This window comes from Octodon degus, unplaced genomic scaffold (genome assembly GCF_000260255.1).
Source record: "Octodon degus isolate 3935 unplaced genomic scaffold, OctDeg1.0 scaffold00132, whole genome shotgun sequence".
Taxonomy (NCBI): domain Eukaryota; kingdom Metazoa; phylum Chordata; class Mammalia; order Rodentia; family Octodontidae; genus Octodon; species Octodon degus.
Window position 1 is genome coordinate 6,196,300 of NW_004524708.1, and position 17,885 is coordinate 6,214,184.

The following is a 17,885-nucleotide window of genomic DNA, read 5'->3' on the forward strand; positions in this document are numbered from 1 at the left end:
AAAAAAAAACCTACATCCAACATCATACTGAATATGTAAAAACTGAAAACATTTCCTCTAAAACAAGAATGAAATAATAGTATCTTGTCTCACTAGCCCTCTTCAATATAATATGTAAAACATTAGCCAGAACAATAAGGCAAGAGAAAGAAAGGGATATGAATAGGAAAAGAAGAAATCAAATTATCCCTATTTGTAGATGTTATGATTTTTTATATAGAAAGCCCCCAAAACTCCATCAGAAAATTTTAGATCTGAAAAAAAAAGAAAAAGAAAATTTTAGATCTGATAAATTAAGTGCAGGATCCCAATTCAACACACAAAAATTAGTAGCATTCCTATACAACTATGAGTACACTGAGAAGAAATCGGGACAGTCATCCCATTCACAAAAGTTTCCAAAATATTAAATGCCTGGAAATCAATATAATTACAGTAAAAAAACAAAAACAAAAAACTCTGCAATGGAAATCATAAGACACTGAAGAAAAATTAAAGGGGCTTTAAGGATTGTCAGAACTAATGTTCAAATATCCATGTTAGCAAAAGTGACCTATACATTCAACACAATTCCACTTAAAATGCCAGCAACATTGTTTGCAAAGATAGAAAAAATACATAGAAATGTACATGGAATCAGACAAGACCTGGAACATCCAGAGCAGTCCTGAGTGAATCGGCAATGCTAGAAGCAGCACAACGCCAGTCTGGAAGCTCTACCGCAAAGCCATAGCAACCAAAACAAGATGGCATTGGCACAAAATCAAACATGAAGTCCAGTGAAACCCAACAAGGCACACAAACAACCTCTATGCCCACAGCTATCTAAAATTTTTGCCAGAACAGCCCAAAACATGCTGGAGAAAAGACAGCCTCCTTAACAAATGACATGAGAAAGCTGGATATCCACATGCAAAAGACTGAAGCTAGATTCCAATCTCTCTCACCCTGTAATAAAATAAAATCAACAGGATTAAAGACTTCAATATTAAGCCAGAGACTTCAAAACTGGTGCAAGATAAAACAAGGGAAACGTGAACCCACGGGCATAGGTAAAGACTTCTCAAGGAGGACTCCAATGAAACAGAAACCAATCTAAAGAACTGGCAAATGAGACTGCACCATATCAAAAGCTTCTGCACAGCAAAGAAATAATTAGCAGCAAATAATCTATGGAATGAGGAAACTCTTTGCTAGGTACACTGATATAGAGATTAACAGCTAGAATGCATAAAAAACTCCAAACAAATTGACTCCTTAAAACAAATAACCCAATCAAAAATGGCCAAATGAACCAAATAGACACTTCTTAAAAGAGTAACTATAAACAACCAATATGTATATGAAAAAGTTCTCAATAGCATTAGCCATTAAAGAAGTGAAATCAAGACTACATTGACTTGAGCCTTTTACAGCTCAGCATATTAATATGGCTGCATTTTTTATACCTCCTGTTTATACCATTCTGCTGGATGGTTAAGACCAAGATAAAGCAAGACCTATATAACAAGAAATGTAACTTTTGTATCTGACAAGTTCAGTCAAATCCCCTCAGGCTTTACCCTGAAACCCTGTACCACAGTTTGTAGATACTTTGTCAGTGCCAGCCATGTGGATGAGTCATGGCCATTGCTTGACCAATTTGCTCTCTGTGAAAGCCTGAGAGAATGCTTTCTCTCTAGGTGTCTCTCCTTTGGCACATTATACATCATCAACCACATTCCTCTGAGGCCATTGCCAGTCCTATGGATTACCCACTACCATTATTGGCTACTGGACGATATTGTATTATTTTGCTGAATTCACACACCTACAATATTTAAATGGCAATGGAATACCCATCTCTGGCAGAACTAAACAAAAAAGGGGGATATAAATGAAGGACCACTTTGTAGTGAAATATTTACAAAATTGGATAGATATACAGGATCTATATCTCTTAATTCAATGAAAAGAAAGACTTGTACTAACAGTGTTTATATAGGATATCATGTCTGCATCTTGTACTATGAATAACTACTACAAAGACAACAATATGCAATGTATTAATTATTGTAACTGTCCTACTAACCTGTTTTGAAACTGTCTCATTGTTATTTGTTTCTAAATAAAATTAATTTTAAAAAGTAAATTAAAAAAAGAGATTCCATCTTACCTCAGCCACAATGGCCACAATTAAGAATTACAAGCACAATATATGCCAGTGAAAATGTGGGAAGTAAGAGCTCTCCTACATTATTAGTGGGACCATAAGCTAATACAATGACTATAGAAATTAGTGTGAGATTCCCTTAAAAACAGAAAATAGAAATAACACTTGGTGCAGCCATGCTGCTACTGAGTATACTGTCCCCCGAAACAAAGACGGCACATTATGACGATGCATACACACTCACATTTCAAGTGGCACAACTCACAGTCACTAAGCTGTGGAAGTAAGCTGGACGCCCACCAGCAGATGAAGGGATTAGGAAAAAGTGAGACGTATACATAATGGAATATTATCCTGCCACGAAGAGGAATGGAATCATGTTGCTTGTGGGAAAATAGATGGAACTGGAGACCATTGTGTCAACCACAGTAAACCAGACACAGAAAGTTAAATACTGTGATTTTCTCTCATAGTAGCAAGGTAAATATAGGTATACAATTGAGTAAAATAAACGAGAAATGATAGGGATTTAGGAGGTAGACTGCTGAAGACGGGGAAATGAATCAAGAGACAAGGAGAAGATAGTGAAGGGGTTGAAATGGATCAAGATATATCACACGCATGTCCCAATTCTTCTAAACTGACATCACTATTCTGTATTATAAATATGTACTAACAAAGTCTTTTTGCTGGGTACACATCTGTAATCTCAGCATTAGGGAGGCTGAGGCAGGAAGATCACCATAGCTTGAGACCAGCCTGGCCTACACAGTGAGTTTAAGGCCAACCCCAATTACAGAGTAACTGTCTCAAAAAAAATTTAAATAGATAATACAGACTCTCTAAGAGTTAGCACCAGAATTCCCATTACATCAGTAACAAAATTTTATTTACAATCACACCTTGTGTCAGCAGGCACATAGTCACCTAGTAAGATTAAGTTGATGTTCATAAAAGAATGAGAGATGCCAGAGGAGAGAAATCAAAAGTCCCAGAGAGAGAAAGCATAAGGGACACAGGGTAGCTGGCAGACAGCGAGAAGACTGACCACCAGGACAGGGGAGCAGCCTCTGGCAACAGGCATCCCTAACTGGAGAGGACTTGGGGTGCCCCATGGAGGCTATCTGCACAGGCTCCAGCATGCAGCACCCATGTGAGGCTCCCAGGCTGCCCGGGTCAACTCAGGTACTGTGACCGAGCAGCAGATTCCTGGGACCAGGAAAGGCAAATACACCACACATGTCTGTCTTGTTGCCTGGGAGCCTGGCATCTGAGGTGCTGCAGATTAGGTGCCTTCTGAGAGTCTGTTTCCTGGTTCACACATGAGAGCTCCTTTCTGAGTGCTCCATGGGGGAGAAAAGAGGCTCTGGTCCCATTTATGAGGGCTCACACTCATGGTCTAATCTCCTTCCAGTGGCTCCATCGCCAAATGCCATCTCCTTGGAGATTAGGTGTCGATATGCCAATTTTGAGGGGACACAGCACTCATACCATAACAGGCACCTGTGTGAGTGGAGCTGTGCTCATCTGTTATGACCAGCAAGACACTGAGTTCGCTCGAGGACAAGCACAGGGTCAGGTGGAAGCAACAGAGTCAAACGACCCAAGCTCTTGCTCACCTACTGAAGGAAATATTAGGGCCCTGCCCAAAATGCACTGAGCTTCTCAGGACAGCTAGCAGCTGCCAGGTCTTTTGGTGATGGCAGGCTGAGACCTCTGTCCATTCCCATAAGCCTGAAGGAAGAGGACCCAACAGGACAGGCAATGCTCCAGCCACATGGCCAGACAGTCTGCCTCCCTGGGGCTGCCTAAATCTGCAACTCCAGTCAAGACTCACTAGGGTGCTATACCCTCGCCTCTGTCATGCTGCAGGGGATCCGGGATCTTCATGCATCATCATCAAGATAAGAACCACCCCCGAGGCACAGGAAGATGAGTGGCAAGCCAAGGTCAGAGCACACAGGCCAGCTGCATCTGACACCTGATCATTACCCTCACACACCACCAAAGCTGGAAGTGTGGGAAATATTTTCATGAGAAAAGGCTGCATTTCCCCAGAGCGCTCTTCCCTCAACCATTCATCAAGAAAAGCAGACTGTCAGAGAGCCATCGCAGAGGCGGATGGCAGGCACCAACTGACCTCTGCCACATCCTTAGACTGGCTCTGCAAAGCCAGCAATGTTGAAGAAACCGTGGACAGCGGGTCCAGCTGGGAGGACAAGCTGACGTCCAGATGCCACAGCTGGAAGAATCCGTCCCCAGCAACACCATGCTGCCAACTGCTGCTAGCCCACCTGTCCTAAGAGAGGGCACTGGGGCCAGGCCAGGGGATGCAGCAGATGGCAGTAGAGGGCAAAGGGAATAGAGGGGACTCTGCTGAACGGAGGGGAGGGTGGGATGGAGGAGAGGGCATCTGCCGGTTCCTTGGGCTCTCTGTGGCCGCTGAACACTTGTGCAGCCTCCTGCAACCTGCTGCACTTCCCAAAACCTTGTGAGTCAGAACTGCAATCTGCTGCGGCAAAGAAGCCCACCAGGCACGGGTCTCCAGCATAGGCTACCAGCTGTCCTTGTCAGCTGCGTGTGTCTGGCTCATCCAAGTCAGTGACATAAAACCAAAGGCAGCTCGTGCAGGGGGCTCAGGCAAGGCACTGGAGGAAAGGCCAGGTTGATAAAAACCTTGCCACCAGGTAAGAGTACAGGCAGTTCTAAAGAAACGGGTGTGTGGGGACGGGAGGGAGGGAGACACTTTCATTGACTGAGCAGGAGCAGTGATTCCTGCAAACCATTTAGCAATTTTCAGATGCAAGAGAAGAGGGATTCCAAGCTGAGGAAGTGCTTCAAAACAATTCCATAGGAGCCCCACAGCTTCATTCCTGGATTGGGTTCCTGGGTGACCAGACAACAGTTTACATCATTCGTCTGCCCCCTTTGGAAGTACATGTGAATATAAATCAGGTGGCAATGTGATAATACATCTATTACTTCAACTACAGACCTGAAGTCACCAGGCAATGTAGTTCCAGACAGGGAGGGAGATTCTCCTTACAGCAAGGCTGCTCGTGAAAACTTAGCGAAGTCACAGAGTTCCCAGGAGCCGGTTATCACTCTTATTACTGGCTGAGCCAGGCAAGCCCTAAGCTAACTTGTCAAGAAAAAAAGACTGAGCAACACCCAAATCAGACTGTGCTTTGTAAGGAAAAATAAACAGCACCGCTGCATGCTGGCAAATACAATGCTTTTGGACCACTAGAAGCCACTTATTTAGATATTTTTCTTCCAGGGACTTTCTACTAAAAAGCAACCCAATTGACTTGCTCTAATAGTGCTTGGCTGGCTTTGGAACACAGGAAGCCCTGATCACAGGCCTAATAGAGAAAGATAGAGCTCCTGAGGCCGGCTGGGCGGAGAAGCCAAGAGGGATGACACTGCAGAAATGCCCAGTTCCCAATGGTCCACACAGACTCCTAAACCAAAATTATCATCCCAAGTGCAGCTATCTGGGGTGGGAGCAGAGAGAGATTTGAGAACTCCATTTCCAAGGGGATTTTCATTAATTTCATCAAGACAAAGTTAATAACCCATGACATCAATCTTTTTTTTTTTTTCTTGAGTTGGTTGTTGGAAGCACGTTCATGTCTTCTCAATAAATCTCACAGCTAGAGGCTACTAGAAATTAGTTTGCCTTCTATACTGTCATTAGGAAGGAAAGAAGTGGTAATAGTTTCTGAGGAAACTTGAAGGGAATGGCTTGTAAATGAGACAAATCTACAGGCTGCCCAAGTGGTTGCTGGGCAGTAGTAAATAAATCCACACTTCCTTCCCATCGTAGCCCCACGCAAGGAAGCAGAGGCAAAAAAATGGAGATGGAAACTTCTTTAATGAAGTGTTTTGCTTTATATAGATAAAAAGGTTTCTAGAGAAGCTATAAGTTGTGTTGAGACTTTCATTTTCCACAGATTCACCCTGTAAAGCCTTATCAGGGGTCTTCACTGAATAGGGACTTGTGAGAAGAGCCAAATGGGTGTGAGAGACAAGGCCAGTTCCCTCCCAACCCAGGCATTTAGGACTCAGCCTCTACCCAAGTGGCATGACAGGAAAAGGGCAGGAAGCCTGGAATGAGGGGATGGAGGGAAGGAGGGGCATACTCATCTACCATGGTGCTGCTTTAAAAAGCAGGCTCAGGGCTGGGGAGATAGCCCAGTAGAATAAGCGCTTGCCTGGCAAGTGCAAGGTCCTGAATTCAATCCCCAGTAAAAAAAAAAAAAAAAGCAGGCTCAGAAAGGCAAGTGGACTATACCTCCACAGTGTGTGCAAGCATACCTGGCCACCTCCTCAGTAACGATGACACCGTTAACAGCTCAGCCCTGCTAGGAACTGTTTCTGTGTGTTCTCTCATTGAGATTTCCTGTTGGCTCTGTGGTGCAGGTAATAGTCTAATTCCCAATTGACGCATCAGTAAGTAGAGGCCCAGAACGACAAGTGAATACGATATGTAACCAGGAAGTACAGTCACTGGGATTTGTACCCAGAATCTGGCTCCTGTCCTGCTACTGCTGTTGGGGGCACTGAAAGACTTCTATGGTGGTGCACGTGGCTTCTGCTCTTTCTAGAAGGCCTAAGTCCTAGCCAGAGCAAAGGAAGGGAGGGTGTCTCAGACCTCCTAGGTCCAAAACCTCACGTGGTTCATCCAACCTCATCATTCATCCAGTGATGGCCAGTGACACATCTCAGTGCTGTGCCTGCATTTACCATCTTATTGGGTCCAGGGCAACTGCAAATGGACTCCAGCCCATTGGTGTCCCTGCTGTCTCATCACCCTCCAGTGGACAGGTCCTTTGTACTTAAAATGTCCGATGTGCAGACAAAGTGCCCTCCTCTTTACACACCTTGGTCTACAGAAAAAGGAGGAAGCACAGACTGTCCTTCTCTCCCCTGCCCCAGCCAGTGCAGCCCATGCTCAGGCAATGAACAACAGCCCCTCCTTGTCAGAAGGCTACACTTGATTTAGCAGGAAATAGAGAAGGACAGAGGTATATGAAACAAGGCCTTGGCAAGAATAGTATGCACTTGGAGAGGGGCAAGGCCCTTCCAGGGGCAAAATACCTAGGGCGATGTTCCAGGCAGTGAGGGCCCCCTGGGGTCTGGTCCCACACAGAGCCGAAGCATTAACTTCTGATTAAATACTGATCCTTGGGGGGGGGGGCAGAGCACAGATACTCCTGTCCCCTGTCCACCTCCATCTCTGTCTACATGGAGCACAAGAGTGACACGCAGAGGCCCAGTGAAAAGCACTTACATGTTTTTACCACCTCTTGCAGGCTCCAGGAAGAAGGAAGGAACAACAGACCTCCAAAAAGGTATAATCGCACCAAGGACCTTTCTGACCCAAGGGCCCAGCTCTGTCCAGTTTACAGGCCCTGCAGGGCCCACTCTCTTGGGCAATCCTTTCTCACCTCAGAAAGACCCCACACATCCCACCATCCCCACCAGCTGATGAACTCCCTGTGCATTGGGTACCAGTGTTTGCAGAGCTTTCCAGCCCCTGAGAACATACAGTGGTACACAGATCCATGAGCCTAATTTGTTCCACGAGTTTGGGGAAGATGTTGCAGCTCTGTTCATCATCTGATGTAGAGTTTGTGAACAGAAGCAAACTTTTGCAAAATGCTTCTGTTTGCGCACCCAACTGTCCTCTAACAAAAGTGTTTGTAAACCAAAGAATCACTGTATTTCTCATGTTGATTATCTATTGAGGCAAGTTTTCTTTTTCCTCCCCAAATATAAGAATATAGAGTAAATGCAATGCTTTGGCAAATTACATACATCTACAGCCCCCTCAAGATTCCAGTAATCTTCTACCCCAAGATGTAAAGTCCCTGATATGATGGCCTCACAAGGTCCTGGGGCAGGGCAGACCCCCAAGTGGCAGCTACAGCCATGTCTGGCCAGAAGCCCTGGTTTGCACTCCTCAAAGGTATGTGGATGAAGAAGGCAGGGCTGGTTTCAAATGCTAAGTGGCAAGCATGTCACACATGCAAACCTCTAGGCCTACCTCTGTCATGTGGTTCCCAACAAACACCACTAACAGTTTTCTCGAAAGTGACATTCCTAATAGGAAAGCAGATTTGAGGTGATGAATGGGAAGTTGCCACACTTCTTCCTTGGTGCTCCCCAATCTTCAGAAAGAAGGGCAAAGAATCCTCTTTGGGACCCAAGTGGTGTTGTGTAGGTAGAAAATGACTTGTTACGACCAGCATGAGTCTCTTCACCTCATTCCATAGCCACAGGGCAAGCCACTGCCTGTCACTCACATGCTGGGCAGTAAAGGACTGACCAGAGCCACTTGGGACCCCTTGCCTTAGAAGGACTGAAGCAGGGGGCCATGTCCTAGTCCTGCCCCCTAGCTTCTCTCTGCTCAGCTGGGGATACAGCAGCAACCTGACTGACTTTAACCTCAATGCTCAGCAGGTGAGCTGGGTCAATTCCAGGTCTGTAGGGGCCATGTTTCCATTAGTGACTTCTAACAAGGCAGAGCCTAGAAAAAGTCCCCATCCCCAGGAAGCAGTTATCACAGCCTAAGAGACAACAATCTCCTTTCCCCCAAGCATGTAACTTTGAAATAACAGAGGTACCCAGAGAGCTAACACATCCTGCATGCTGACAACAAGCATAATTGCCTGACAATGCTACACAGGGATACTGCCCAGTCAGTCCACTAGTTTCAATTTCAGCAAGAATTTGAGTAAAGTCTGTGGGCACCAGCACTCAGCTGCCCCTCAGGAGACCCAGGGTTGGGGTTTCTCCTGCAGCCGCCCAAGGGTAGGATGAGGGCCCCAAGTGGAGGAAGACAACACTGACCTGCAGCATCTGGAGGTAGCCTTCCTGGGGGTCGCAAAGCAGGGAGGAGATGCGGTGGTTGTTCCTCATGCACTTCTGGTTGTCCTTCGCAGATGGAAATATCTGCCGGACCACAGTCATCCTGCCAAGGGCACTGTGGACCAGATCCAGGATCTCAGGGTCACTGATTTCCTGGAGAAATAACCAGACCCATGCTTACCATCAACTTACAGATTATCTTTGCAAAAATCCGATCTAGGGCATCTAGAACAACAGCCCAAAAAGTCAGTGCCAAAGTCATCCAAGGATAGGATCCCTGTCACACATGTCACCAACACCACTTGTGTCGCAAATAGGATTGTTTGCCCTTCTTTCTGAAGGCCAAAAGGTTGCCTGAGGCTAGACAACTTTGCCGTGGTCTCCACAGGGCCAAGCTCTGAGGATACAACACTGTCAGGAATCACAGGAGGCATCATCCTGGTGCAAAGGCTGAAGTTCCCGTTGGGAGTCAGCTCCCTAATTTAGGCAGGGGACAGTGAGCTCCTATGACACTGTTGATCAAAATGCAACATGCCTCCTCAATTCTTTAACCAGACTGTCTTTATGAAAATATCGGCATAGAAATTTCACAAAACCATTCATTCACTCACTCATTCATTCATTCATCCCACAGAATCTACCCAGCATCTGCTCTGCATTTTGCTCCATACTAAGCACCAGGACACAGCCATGCAGAAGTCAGGCATAACCCCATCCCATGAATCTCTCTCACGTATCAACAAGGGTGAAATACACCAGGTATCTCAGGGGCTAAGGACAGCCGCTGTGCTCTCCATGTCAGATCCCTCCTGCACCAGGCTCTTCACATCTGCCAGTAGTTCATCCAGGGCTCCCAAGAGTCCTGGGAATTCTATGAGACAGATCCAGTCATTATTCCATTGCACCCTCAAAAGTAGGAATTGAAAAGGGAGTGGGAATTTGTGAATTAACCTGTCAGGCAAAGAGTTTGGGGGAGGACCATGCATCTGAGAAGCTGGGGTACAGCCGAGCAGGGCAAGCAGACTGAGTGTTCTTTGCAACAGGTGTGTGCAAGGCCATGATCTTTCCCCAGCTGGGGGGCAGGGTGGGAAGAAGGGCTCTACAGGGCTTGTGGGAGCCCAGAAGGTGGGTGGCCAGAGACAGAACGAGCCCTGTGCTCGGGATCATACAGGGCACGGGGGTCAGTGCATCCTATGAAACCATACATGCTAGCATACTGATGAGCCCCCGAAGGAGTCTAGGCACAAATGAGTTGCAATCGGACTGAGTTTTTGAAGACCTCTGGTATGGAGAGAGGAGTAGAGAGGAGCAAGTGGGAGGAGGAGAGGACAGGAAGGACAGCACCAGGCTGAACAGTTGGATCCCGCACAGGGCCACAGAGGATGGAGCCAGATGTGTGCTGAGCATCTCGGTGGTGGGAAAAATGGACAGCCAGGATAAGAGATGCTCTGGTCCACCGTTTCCAAGAACAGACCACATCAGCGGTTGTTTGCAAGTGAACTGTAACCATGAGCATGTTTTCAAATCAGCTTTAACTCTTCTTCCTTGCAGATGACCCATTTGAGGCACTGAAGTGGTGTAAGTGGAGCTCATGTGGTTAGGTATTAGTGATCAGGGGCGTGGAACCATTTAAACAGGAGCACATTTTTATGGGTAAACTTGTAAACTGTATTTAAGATCTGTCTGGAAGCTGCTGTGTGTGAGAAGCCCAGTCAGTTAAAACCACATGCTGAGTGGAGAGCGAATAAAACATTAAGCATTGTGTCCTTTTAGTATAATCAATAGTTCCCAAGTACAATGAGCTGCAGGGAACTTGGGAAAATGAACATGCTATTCATATTGGACTGGGGCTTCCAGCACTAAAGTTTGTATTCAGACAAAGGTGTCTTTGAGAGAAGATGATTTTGCTGGATTGGGACCAAGAGATAATCAAAAGTAAAGAAACTGGGCTGGGTCAGGCCTAGAACACAGGGGGCTCTGAGAGTGCAGTAGTACATATGTCCAGCTTAGCACTCCACCATGGGGAGCAAGGCCCAGCCTGAGCACCAGATCCAGATGAGACAAGCTGCACCCCATTGCTGGGAAGGACTATTAGATATAGCGCTAGCAGACTAAGCATCTTCACCCTGGAGAAGGACTATAGAGGACGGGAAAGGGAATTCTTTATCTATAAGAAGCATGAGACCATGAAATGTGATCTGAATGGTGCACAGTGAGGTGAATCAGGACCCGCCCACCTCCAAGAGGAATGTCTCACCGGTTTTGATTCCCCACATTCTTTGGAGGGCAGAGGCCATTGAGGGGACAGAAGCTATTCCCCTGAAGCCCTTTTATGAAACATCCTGTTTCCTCTCCTTCTTGGGCAGGATCTAACAGCACTGGCTCTCTCCAACACACCCCAAGCAGAGCCCTGGGAACCTGTTAGGGAGCTGACTTACCAGGTGGCATGGGACCTTTCTGTCAGTGCAGCTCTCACTTCCCCAGCAGCTGCAGTGGCACCACAGTTGCAGCTGTCATGTAACTGGGGTTGGGAGTCCAGCCCTGCCCCTGGATGCCCTGATCTGCAGCCTGTACCTCTCCTGTTCTGCCGCCCAGCACTGTCTGAGGAATTGGCACAGTTCTCAGCAAACCCCTGAGCTGCCACATGCCTTCCTTGTGCTGAGGATCTTCTGGAGCCTTGGAGATCTCCCTGTCTGCCCTGAACAAGTTCACACCCACTCGCTCTGAGGCACAGCACAGTCACTGCATGGCAATGACCCCCACCCCAATCCCTGCTCCCCCAGGACTGTCCTTCCAGTCCAGGCCAGGGATACCTGCAATCAGAATGCAGGAATCCACAAAAGCAGCTTGTCCAGTTCATTAAGGGTGATGGAAACGGCAACAAATCTCCCCTTGTCCCAGCTGAAGGAATGCCTCCAAGTAGGTGTGCTAATGAGCAGAAGAAGCAAGGCAATGTGTAAACACTGCCATTGGAAATCAACCTAGCGGTGAAAATCCCATAATGCACGGCGCACAGATGCTCACTAGAGTACACAGCCTCCATCTAAAGATTTCTTACTTTATTAACTCTTAAACTTCATGCATATAAATATTAAGTATATATGAATGAACTCCAATCTAAGGAATAAACTAATGTCTCAAGTTTTATCATGCACAGAGTCGGAATTTGATAAATTTACAGAGAACCAGCCCTGCCCCACACCAACAAGCACAACCTCTGCATGCTCCATGGACTCCTTAGATTACAGTATTCCAATATTCAGTAATGTTTAAAGAGGATGAATGGAGCATAAAATTTTATGATGGTGATGGGAGCAGCTCTGGGTTAATCATTTTCAGGGCTGTGCAGTATCACACTGTTCACCTAACTTAATCTACCCACCTCATTGCTGATTGCCATTTGGATGTTTTTGTTTCTTTACTCTTAGCAACAAAGTAGTTGTGCACTTTTTTCCGTGTGTGTGTGTGTGTGTGTGTGTGTGTGTGTGTGTGTGTGTGTGTGTTGATACACTTGTCTTATGGGTTGCATCTGAAATGTCCCCAAAGTCTCATGGGTTTGGACAGGGGTTGGAAGATGAGGTGCTCTACTCATTGGTGGACTGGTCTGCTGATAAGTTCATGACGATGTGCATTTAGAGGTTGGGGACTGGTCGGAGAAGACAGGTCCCCAGGGCTTGACCTGAAGTGTGCATCTCCCGGCCCAGCTCCTCCCTCTGCTCTCTGCTTTCTGGCCCTCAGGATCAGGACAGGAGCAGCTCTCCTTTACCTCAGCCCTTCAACCATTCTGTCTCTGCCTTGGAGAGGGCCAACTCTGAGCCAAAACTTCCAGGACTCCAAGTCCAAGTCAAACTAAACCTTTTAACTTGTGTATGTCAGGTGTGGTGTTCTAACACCACGAAACAGATGAAGACCAGCGTATAACCAGACATAGAGCCTCTTGGTAAGAGAATGGGAACATGTTCAAATGCTCTAGGCAGTGAGCACCACATTTCCAAAGAGACTATTAATTTTTATAACCACAAAGGATAAAGGAGGTGCCCCCACCTTTCCTGCATCTAACACTACATGTCTCAACATTTGCTGTATGAGCTGGAATGCTGTTAGATTTCAGTTTTCACTCCCTTAATCCTTCACAGAGCTGAATATCTTCCATACATATCTGTTATCACTACATAGATATCTTCTTTATTCTAATGTTTTGTGACTTAGAGTCCACTGTGCCAGACACATAACTATACCAGTTTTATTTTGTTCAGTATTTTGCAACTCTAACTTCTTCCACCTCTTTGCTATCAATCTTGCTGTTTCCCATTTTAGTTGGAGCTCCTGAAAACAAAATATACTAGAACTTTTGATATCCACATCTGAGTTCTTAGTAAAAATTTTAACCCATTTATATTAATTACGATTATGTGAATTTCTTTTACACTATTACTTAGGTATTTTGCTGTTTCTTTTTTATCCTTGCTTTACTATTTTCCCCTGAAACAGTACTTTTCATATTTACACTTATTTGCCTTCTTTTTGTGTGTTAGGTTTTCTATATTATTCTGTTGCTGATTATCCTGGAGAATTTATACTTGGAAGTATAAAATTCACCAGCATTTTTATGCTCTTTTTCAACCTCCCATGAGCACCAACCCAACTAACACGCAGATATCACCCCGCATTTAAATCCTGTCTTTGTGCTACATTCCACCTTATTTTGGCTGCTTAGAAAGTCAGTGCTTGTCTGTGTAGCCAATATTTTTTATGTAACCAATATTGATTAATACTTTTCTCAGCTATTCCTTTCTGAATCTCAGGCCGTACCTCTGAGAGCATTTTCCCTCTGAGGCGCACACTGCGCGTGTCCTTTAATGTGGGGCTTTGGTGACAAACTTGGTTTGCTCTGTTCCCTTACTAAAAAACAGATTTTGATCTTGTCTTGGAAAATATCATTCTAAGTTGCCTTCTCTTTTCTCTTAGCCCGTGGAGAGTAACTGGACACTGTCTTCTGGCTTCCATTACAGTGGGTCAGTTTTCTACAGCTGTAATAAGCTGTCAGAAACCTGTACATTCAGAATAACAGAATTTTCTCCTGCCACATTTGCATTAGCAACAAGTCCAAAACCAGTCTTCCTGTGCTGAAAGGAGGGTGCTGGCAAGAGGCTCTCCTGCAGTGTCTAGGGCAGAAGTGCTCCTCACCCTCCTAGCTTCTGGGGGCTGCCAACAGTTCTGGATTGATAGCTACACCACTACGCCTCTGCTTCTGAGACTGCAATCTCCTCTTTTCTAGGTGTTCAAATCTCCCATCCTCTGATAAGGGTGCTAGCCACTGCAGTTAGAGCCACTCAGGCAATCTAAGACAAGCTCGCCCTCCCTCGCGGTGTAATTAGCTTCACCTCATCTGAAACTCTCTTCTGCCACAGGCGGTGATTCTCAGCTCCTGGAGGAGCCGTGCACCTCTGGAAGGCCAGCACCCAGCCTGCTGAATCCAGACATCAGCAATCGTGAGCAGATAACCCGCCCCTCCTCTAGCTGCACTGCCGCCTTTCCTCTGCCTTGGCTGCTCCACAGTGTCCCACTCGGGTATGCCTGAATGTGGACTGCTCATTTTTTATTCTGTTGCTGATCCTTGAGTTTCCTGGAGCTAGAGCTTCCTCTTAATAATTCTTGAAATTCTCAAATCGAAATATCTTTTAATGTTCTTTTTCCTCATTTTCTCATATTTCCTTCTAGAAATCCAATCAAAAGTATGTTAAATCTTATTATTCACTCTTCCCCGGGTCTCTGCCTCCAATTTGTATCTTCCATCCCTCTGTTTCTCTGGGATACATCCTCAATAGTCTTTCCTCACATGCATCCATTTTGATGTTTAACCCCTCCTATAAGAAACTGCCCTTCAAATATTAGGTTTTATTTATTTATTTATTTATTTATTTATTTATTTGGCACAGGGTCTGGCTACTCAGCTTGGACTCATAGTGATCCTCTTGTCTCAGCCTCCCCAGCGCTGGGAGTACAGGCATGTGCCACCACACCCAGTTTCCATGGCTCGCTCAGCACGCCCACAGTCCTGAGGTCAGCATGGCATGTGGTACTAGGGATCAAACCCAGGTCTTTGCACTTGCCAGGTAGGTGATGAGACTGCCAAGCTATCTCCCCAGCCCAGGTTTTATAATTTCTTAATGCTCTGTTCATTAATTTCTCAAATTTGATCGTTTTAATGTCTTTTATTAAGGAATAATAATATTTTCTTTTATTTCTATTCTTTTCTCATCATTTCTGTTCTCTACCTCATTCCTTTCTCATATTTAATATTTCTCTATTTCTCTATTACATGTAGCTATACTCATTATTCTTATGTATGTAGTACAGGGTCTACAGGGTCTCACTACACAGATCGGACTCATAGCAATTGTCCTGTTTTCAGCCTCCCAAACTCTGGGATTACAGGCACGTACCACCAAGCCCAGTGCCAATCCCATTCTCAGTGCGCCCCAGTGGCAGGGCAAGCATGGCACACGGGGGACCAGCCAGGGTCCCTGCACCTGCCTGAGCAGGTTATGCTGATTTAATATGCTATGGCAGATAATTCTTAAAGTCATTTGAGGTCTGCTTAAACTGCCCTTTATTTCTGGGCTGAATTCATGGTCCTTCCTCCCTCCATGCTTTCTCCTCCCTCTCTCTTACAGTTTCCTTAGGAACTCTGAGTCTGATTGGCACTCACCATCCTACAGAGGTGATCTATGCTTGTTCCTACTGCCTATCCTGGGCAGCTACCAACCTATAGCCACTGCAAGCTGAATCTCCTCTAAGCTTTGTTAGGTGGCATAAACTTGGGTCACCATCTTTCATTTTTAGACAAATGCACACACTCCATGCAACTCCAAAGACAAAAAGGGAAGCTTTCCTTGCACAAAGCATTCACCTCTCATTAATTTTTGCACTGAAGACACACTGCCAGTCTTAGTGCAAATAAACCTCTCATTAGCTCCACATAGTTTGGTCCTTAGATGTGATCTCCTGTGTCCTATTCCCCACAGAGCCGCAAGAACAAGAGCTCTGGGTTTACACAGTTAGAGCACCACATTCAGGGAACAAATTAATTTTGGAGTTCACATGTTGCCACAAGTTTCCATGTTCACTTTTTATTTAGCCTTTATGGTTATTACACATGACAGCTTCTATTTCAAAACATGTTTAAAAATAAGTTACTTCCATCTTTTGGGGGTCCTGTTTCTTTTAAGAGTGTCAATCCGGTTAACTATTCTTCTTTAAAGACATCCTACTAAACCTGTTGTATGAAATTTAAATTCTTCAGTTCATGCCCTAATTCTTTTCCTGAGACATACACCTGTTTCCCAAATTGCTCCCCATCTGTCCTGGCTGTGTGGCTGACTACACCTCAGTGGTGATGCTCCCATCTAGTTGTGCCACTGGCTTCCTGTGCCCAAGCTCAGAGTCATTATGACAAGAAGACAGGTCTCTCTGAGGGAACCTAGAGACCGCCTCCATTTGACCCAATCTAAGTTGTGCTCCAGAATCATCTCACTACTGTGGGTGCAAAAAGGTAACCATTCTGCAGCATCCCACTTGTTGCTCTAAAAATATCCTCTTGAATTTCTTCTCACTTCACCTCCTACTGCCTAATAGATTCTTTTCACAAATCTTCTTTCATCAGAGCTGCTCACTCGAGAAACTGGTCCTTGGGGCCAGGGAGATAGTTCAGTGGAATAAGCACTTGCCTGGCAAGAGCAAGGTCCTGAGTTCAATCCCTGGTACCGCAAAAAAAAAAAAGAAGAAGAAGAAGAAGAAGAAGAAGAAGAAGAAGAAGAAGAAGAAGAAGAAGAAGAAGAAGAAGAAGAAGAAGAAGAAGAAGAAGAAGAAACAAATTGGTCTGGAGGGAGACAACGCTGAGCTGGTCAAAGATGTCTGCCAATGGGTGATCTTTAGAAAGAGTTCAAATTTAGCATCTGGGGCACTTGCTGACAATTGGAATGGCAAGATGGCAAACACGGGAAGATCTAACCCTATTTTCAAGGGGAGAAGTATATATTTATGATTTGATAGCAATCCAGTGTAACAACTAAAACAAGTAGAGAAGACATGTGGGCTGGGGTGCCCACTTAACGGTACATCCTCCATATAGAGAAAAAGAAAAATGAAGTCATCAGAAAGAAAACAGAAGATTTGTTCATACTTTGTAGCATTCTTACAGAGAGATGTTTATGAACATAATAAAATAGGAGAAATAGTTCCATGGATTGAACAATAAAATGTTGAGTCCAATTCTATACTGAGACTATGTATTTTTGGTCAAACACATCATTCAGAAATCTCTGCAAATCTCCATTTCACCTGCAAAGGGTTAAGACCAAAGAAAAGTTAGAAGAATTCTAAAGAAAAGCCAATCTTCACATTCTGCCGGGAGGCACATACTTAATTCACTGATTGAAAGCAAAATTGTCCTTCTCGCAGATCACACTAAAGCAGAGAATGAGATCTGATTGCCTCTGTTCAGAGGAAATGTGTGTCTCCAGCCAGGGTCTAGGGCTGGCTTCATGGGGGTTCATCATTCAGAAAAATGAGAAGCATACAAGTATGGGCACATCTTCCTGGGGAGAAAGCACATCGGCTAGATCACATTTTCACAAAAGTCTCTGGCTCAAAGAAAGAAAATGCAATGAACAATCGGTACGGAGGCCAGGCACAGTTGTCAACGTGCTCCTTGTTGCTAACTGTGAGAAGAAAAAAAATGATTTTAATAACTTCAACAGGATAATTTGGAGATACAAAAGTCTCACTATCTGTCATACTCAAACGCTTCTCCTTTACTTCCATTCAAGCTTCCAATGTAATCAACAAAAACGAG

General features: G+C 45.1%; 1 protein-coding gene across 1 annotated transcript in view; it reads right to left on the minus strand.

Moving 5' to 3' along the window:
• Grid1 (glutamate ionotropic receptor delta type subunit 1) overlaps positions 1–17,885 on the minus strand; it is a 719,620-nt gene that overhangs the window by 272,249 nt on the left and 429,486 nt on the right. The window contains exon 6 of the mRNA XM_004641224.2: positions 9,011–9,181. Within this exon, the coding sequence (XP_004641281.1) occupies positions 9,011–9,181 (171 nt within the window). The remainder of the gene's footprint in view (positions 1–9,010; positions 9,182–17,885) is intronic.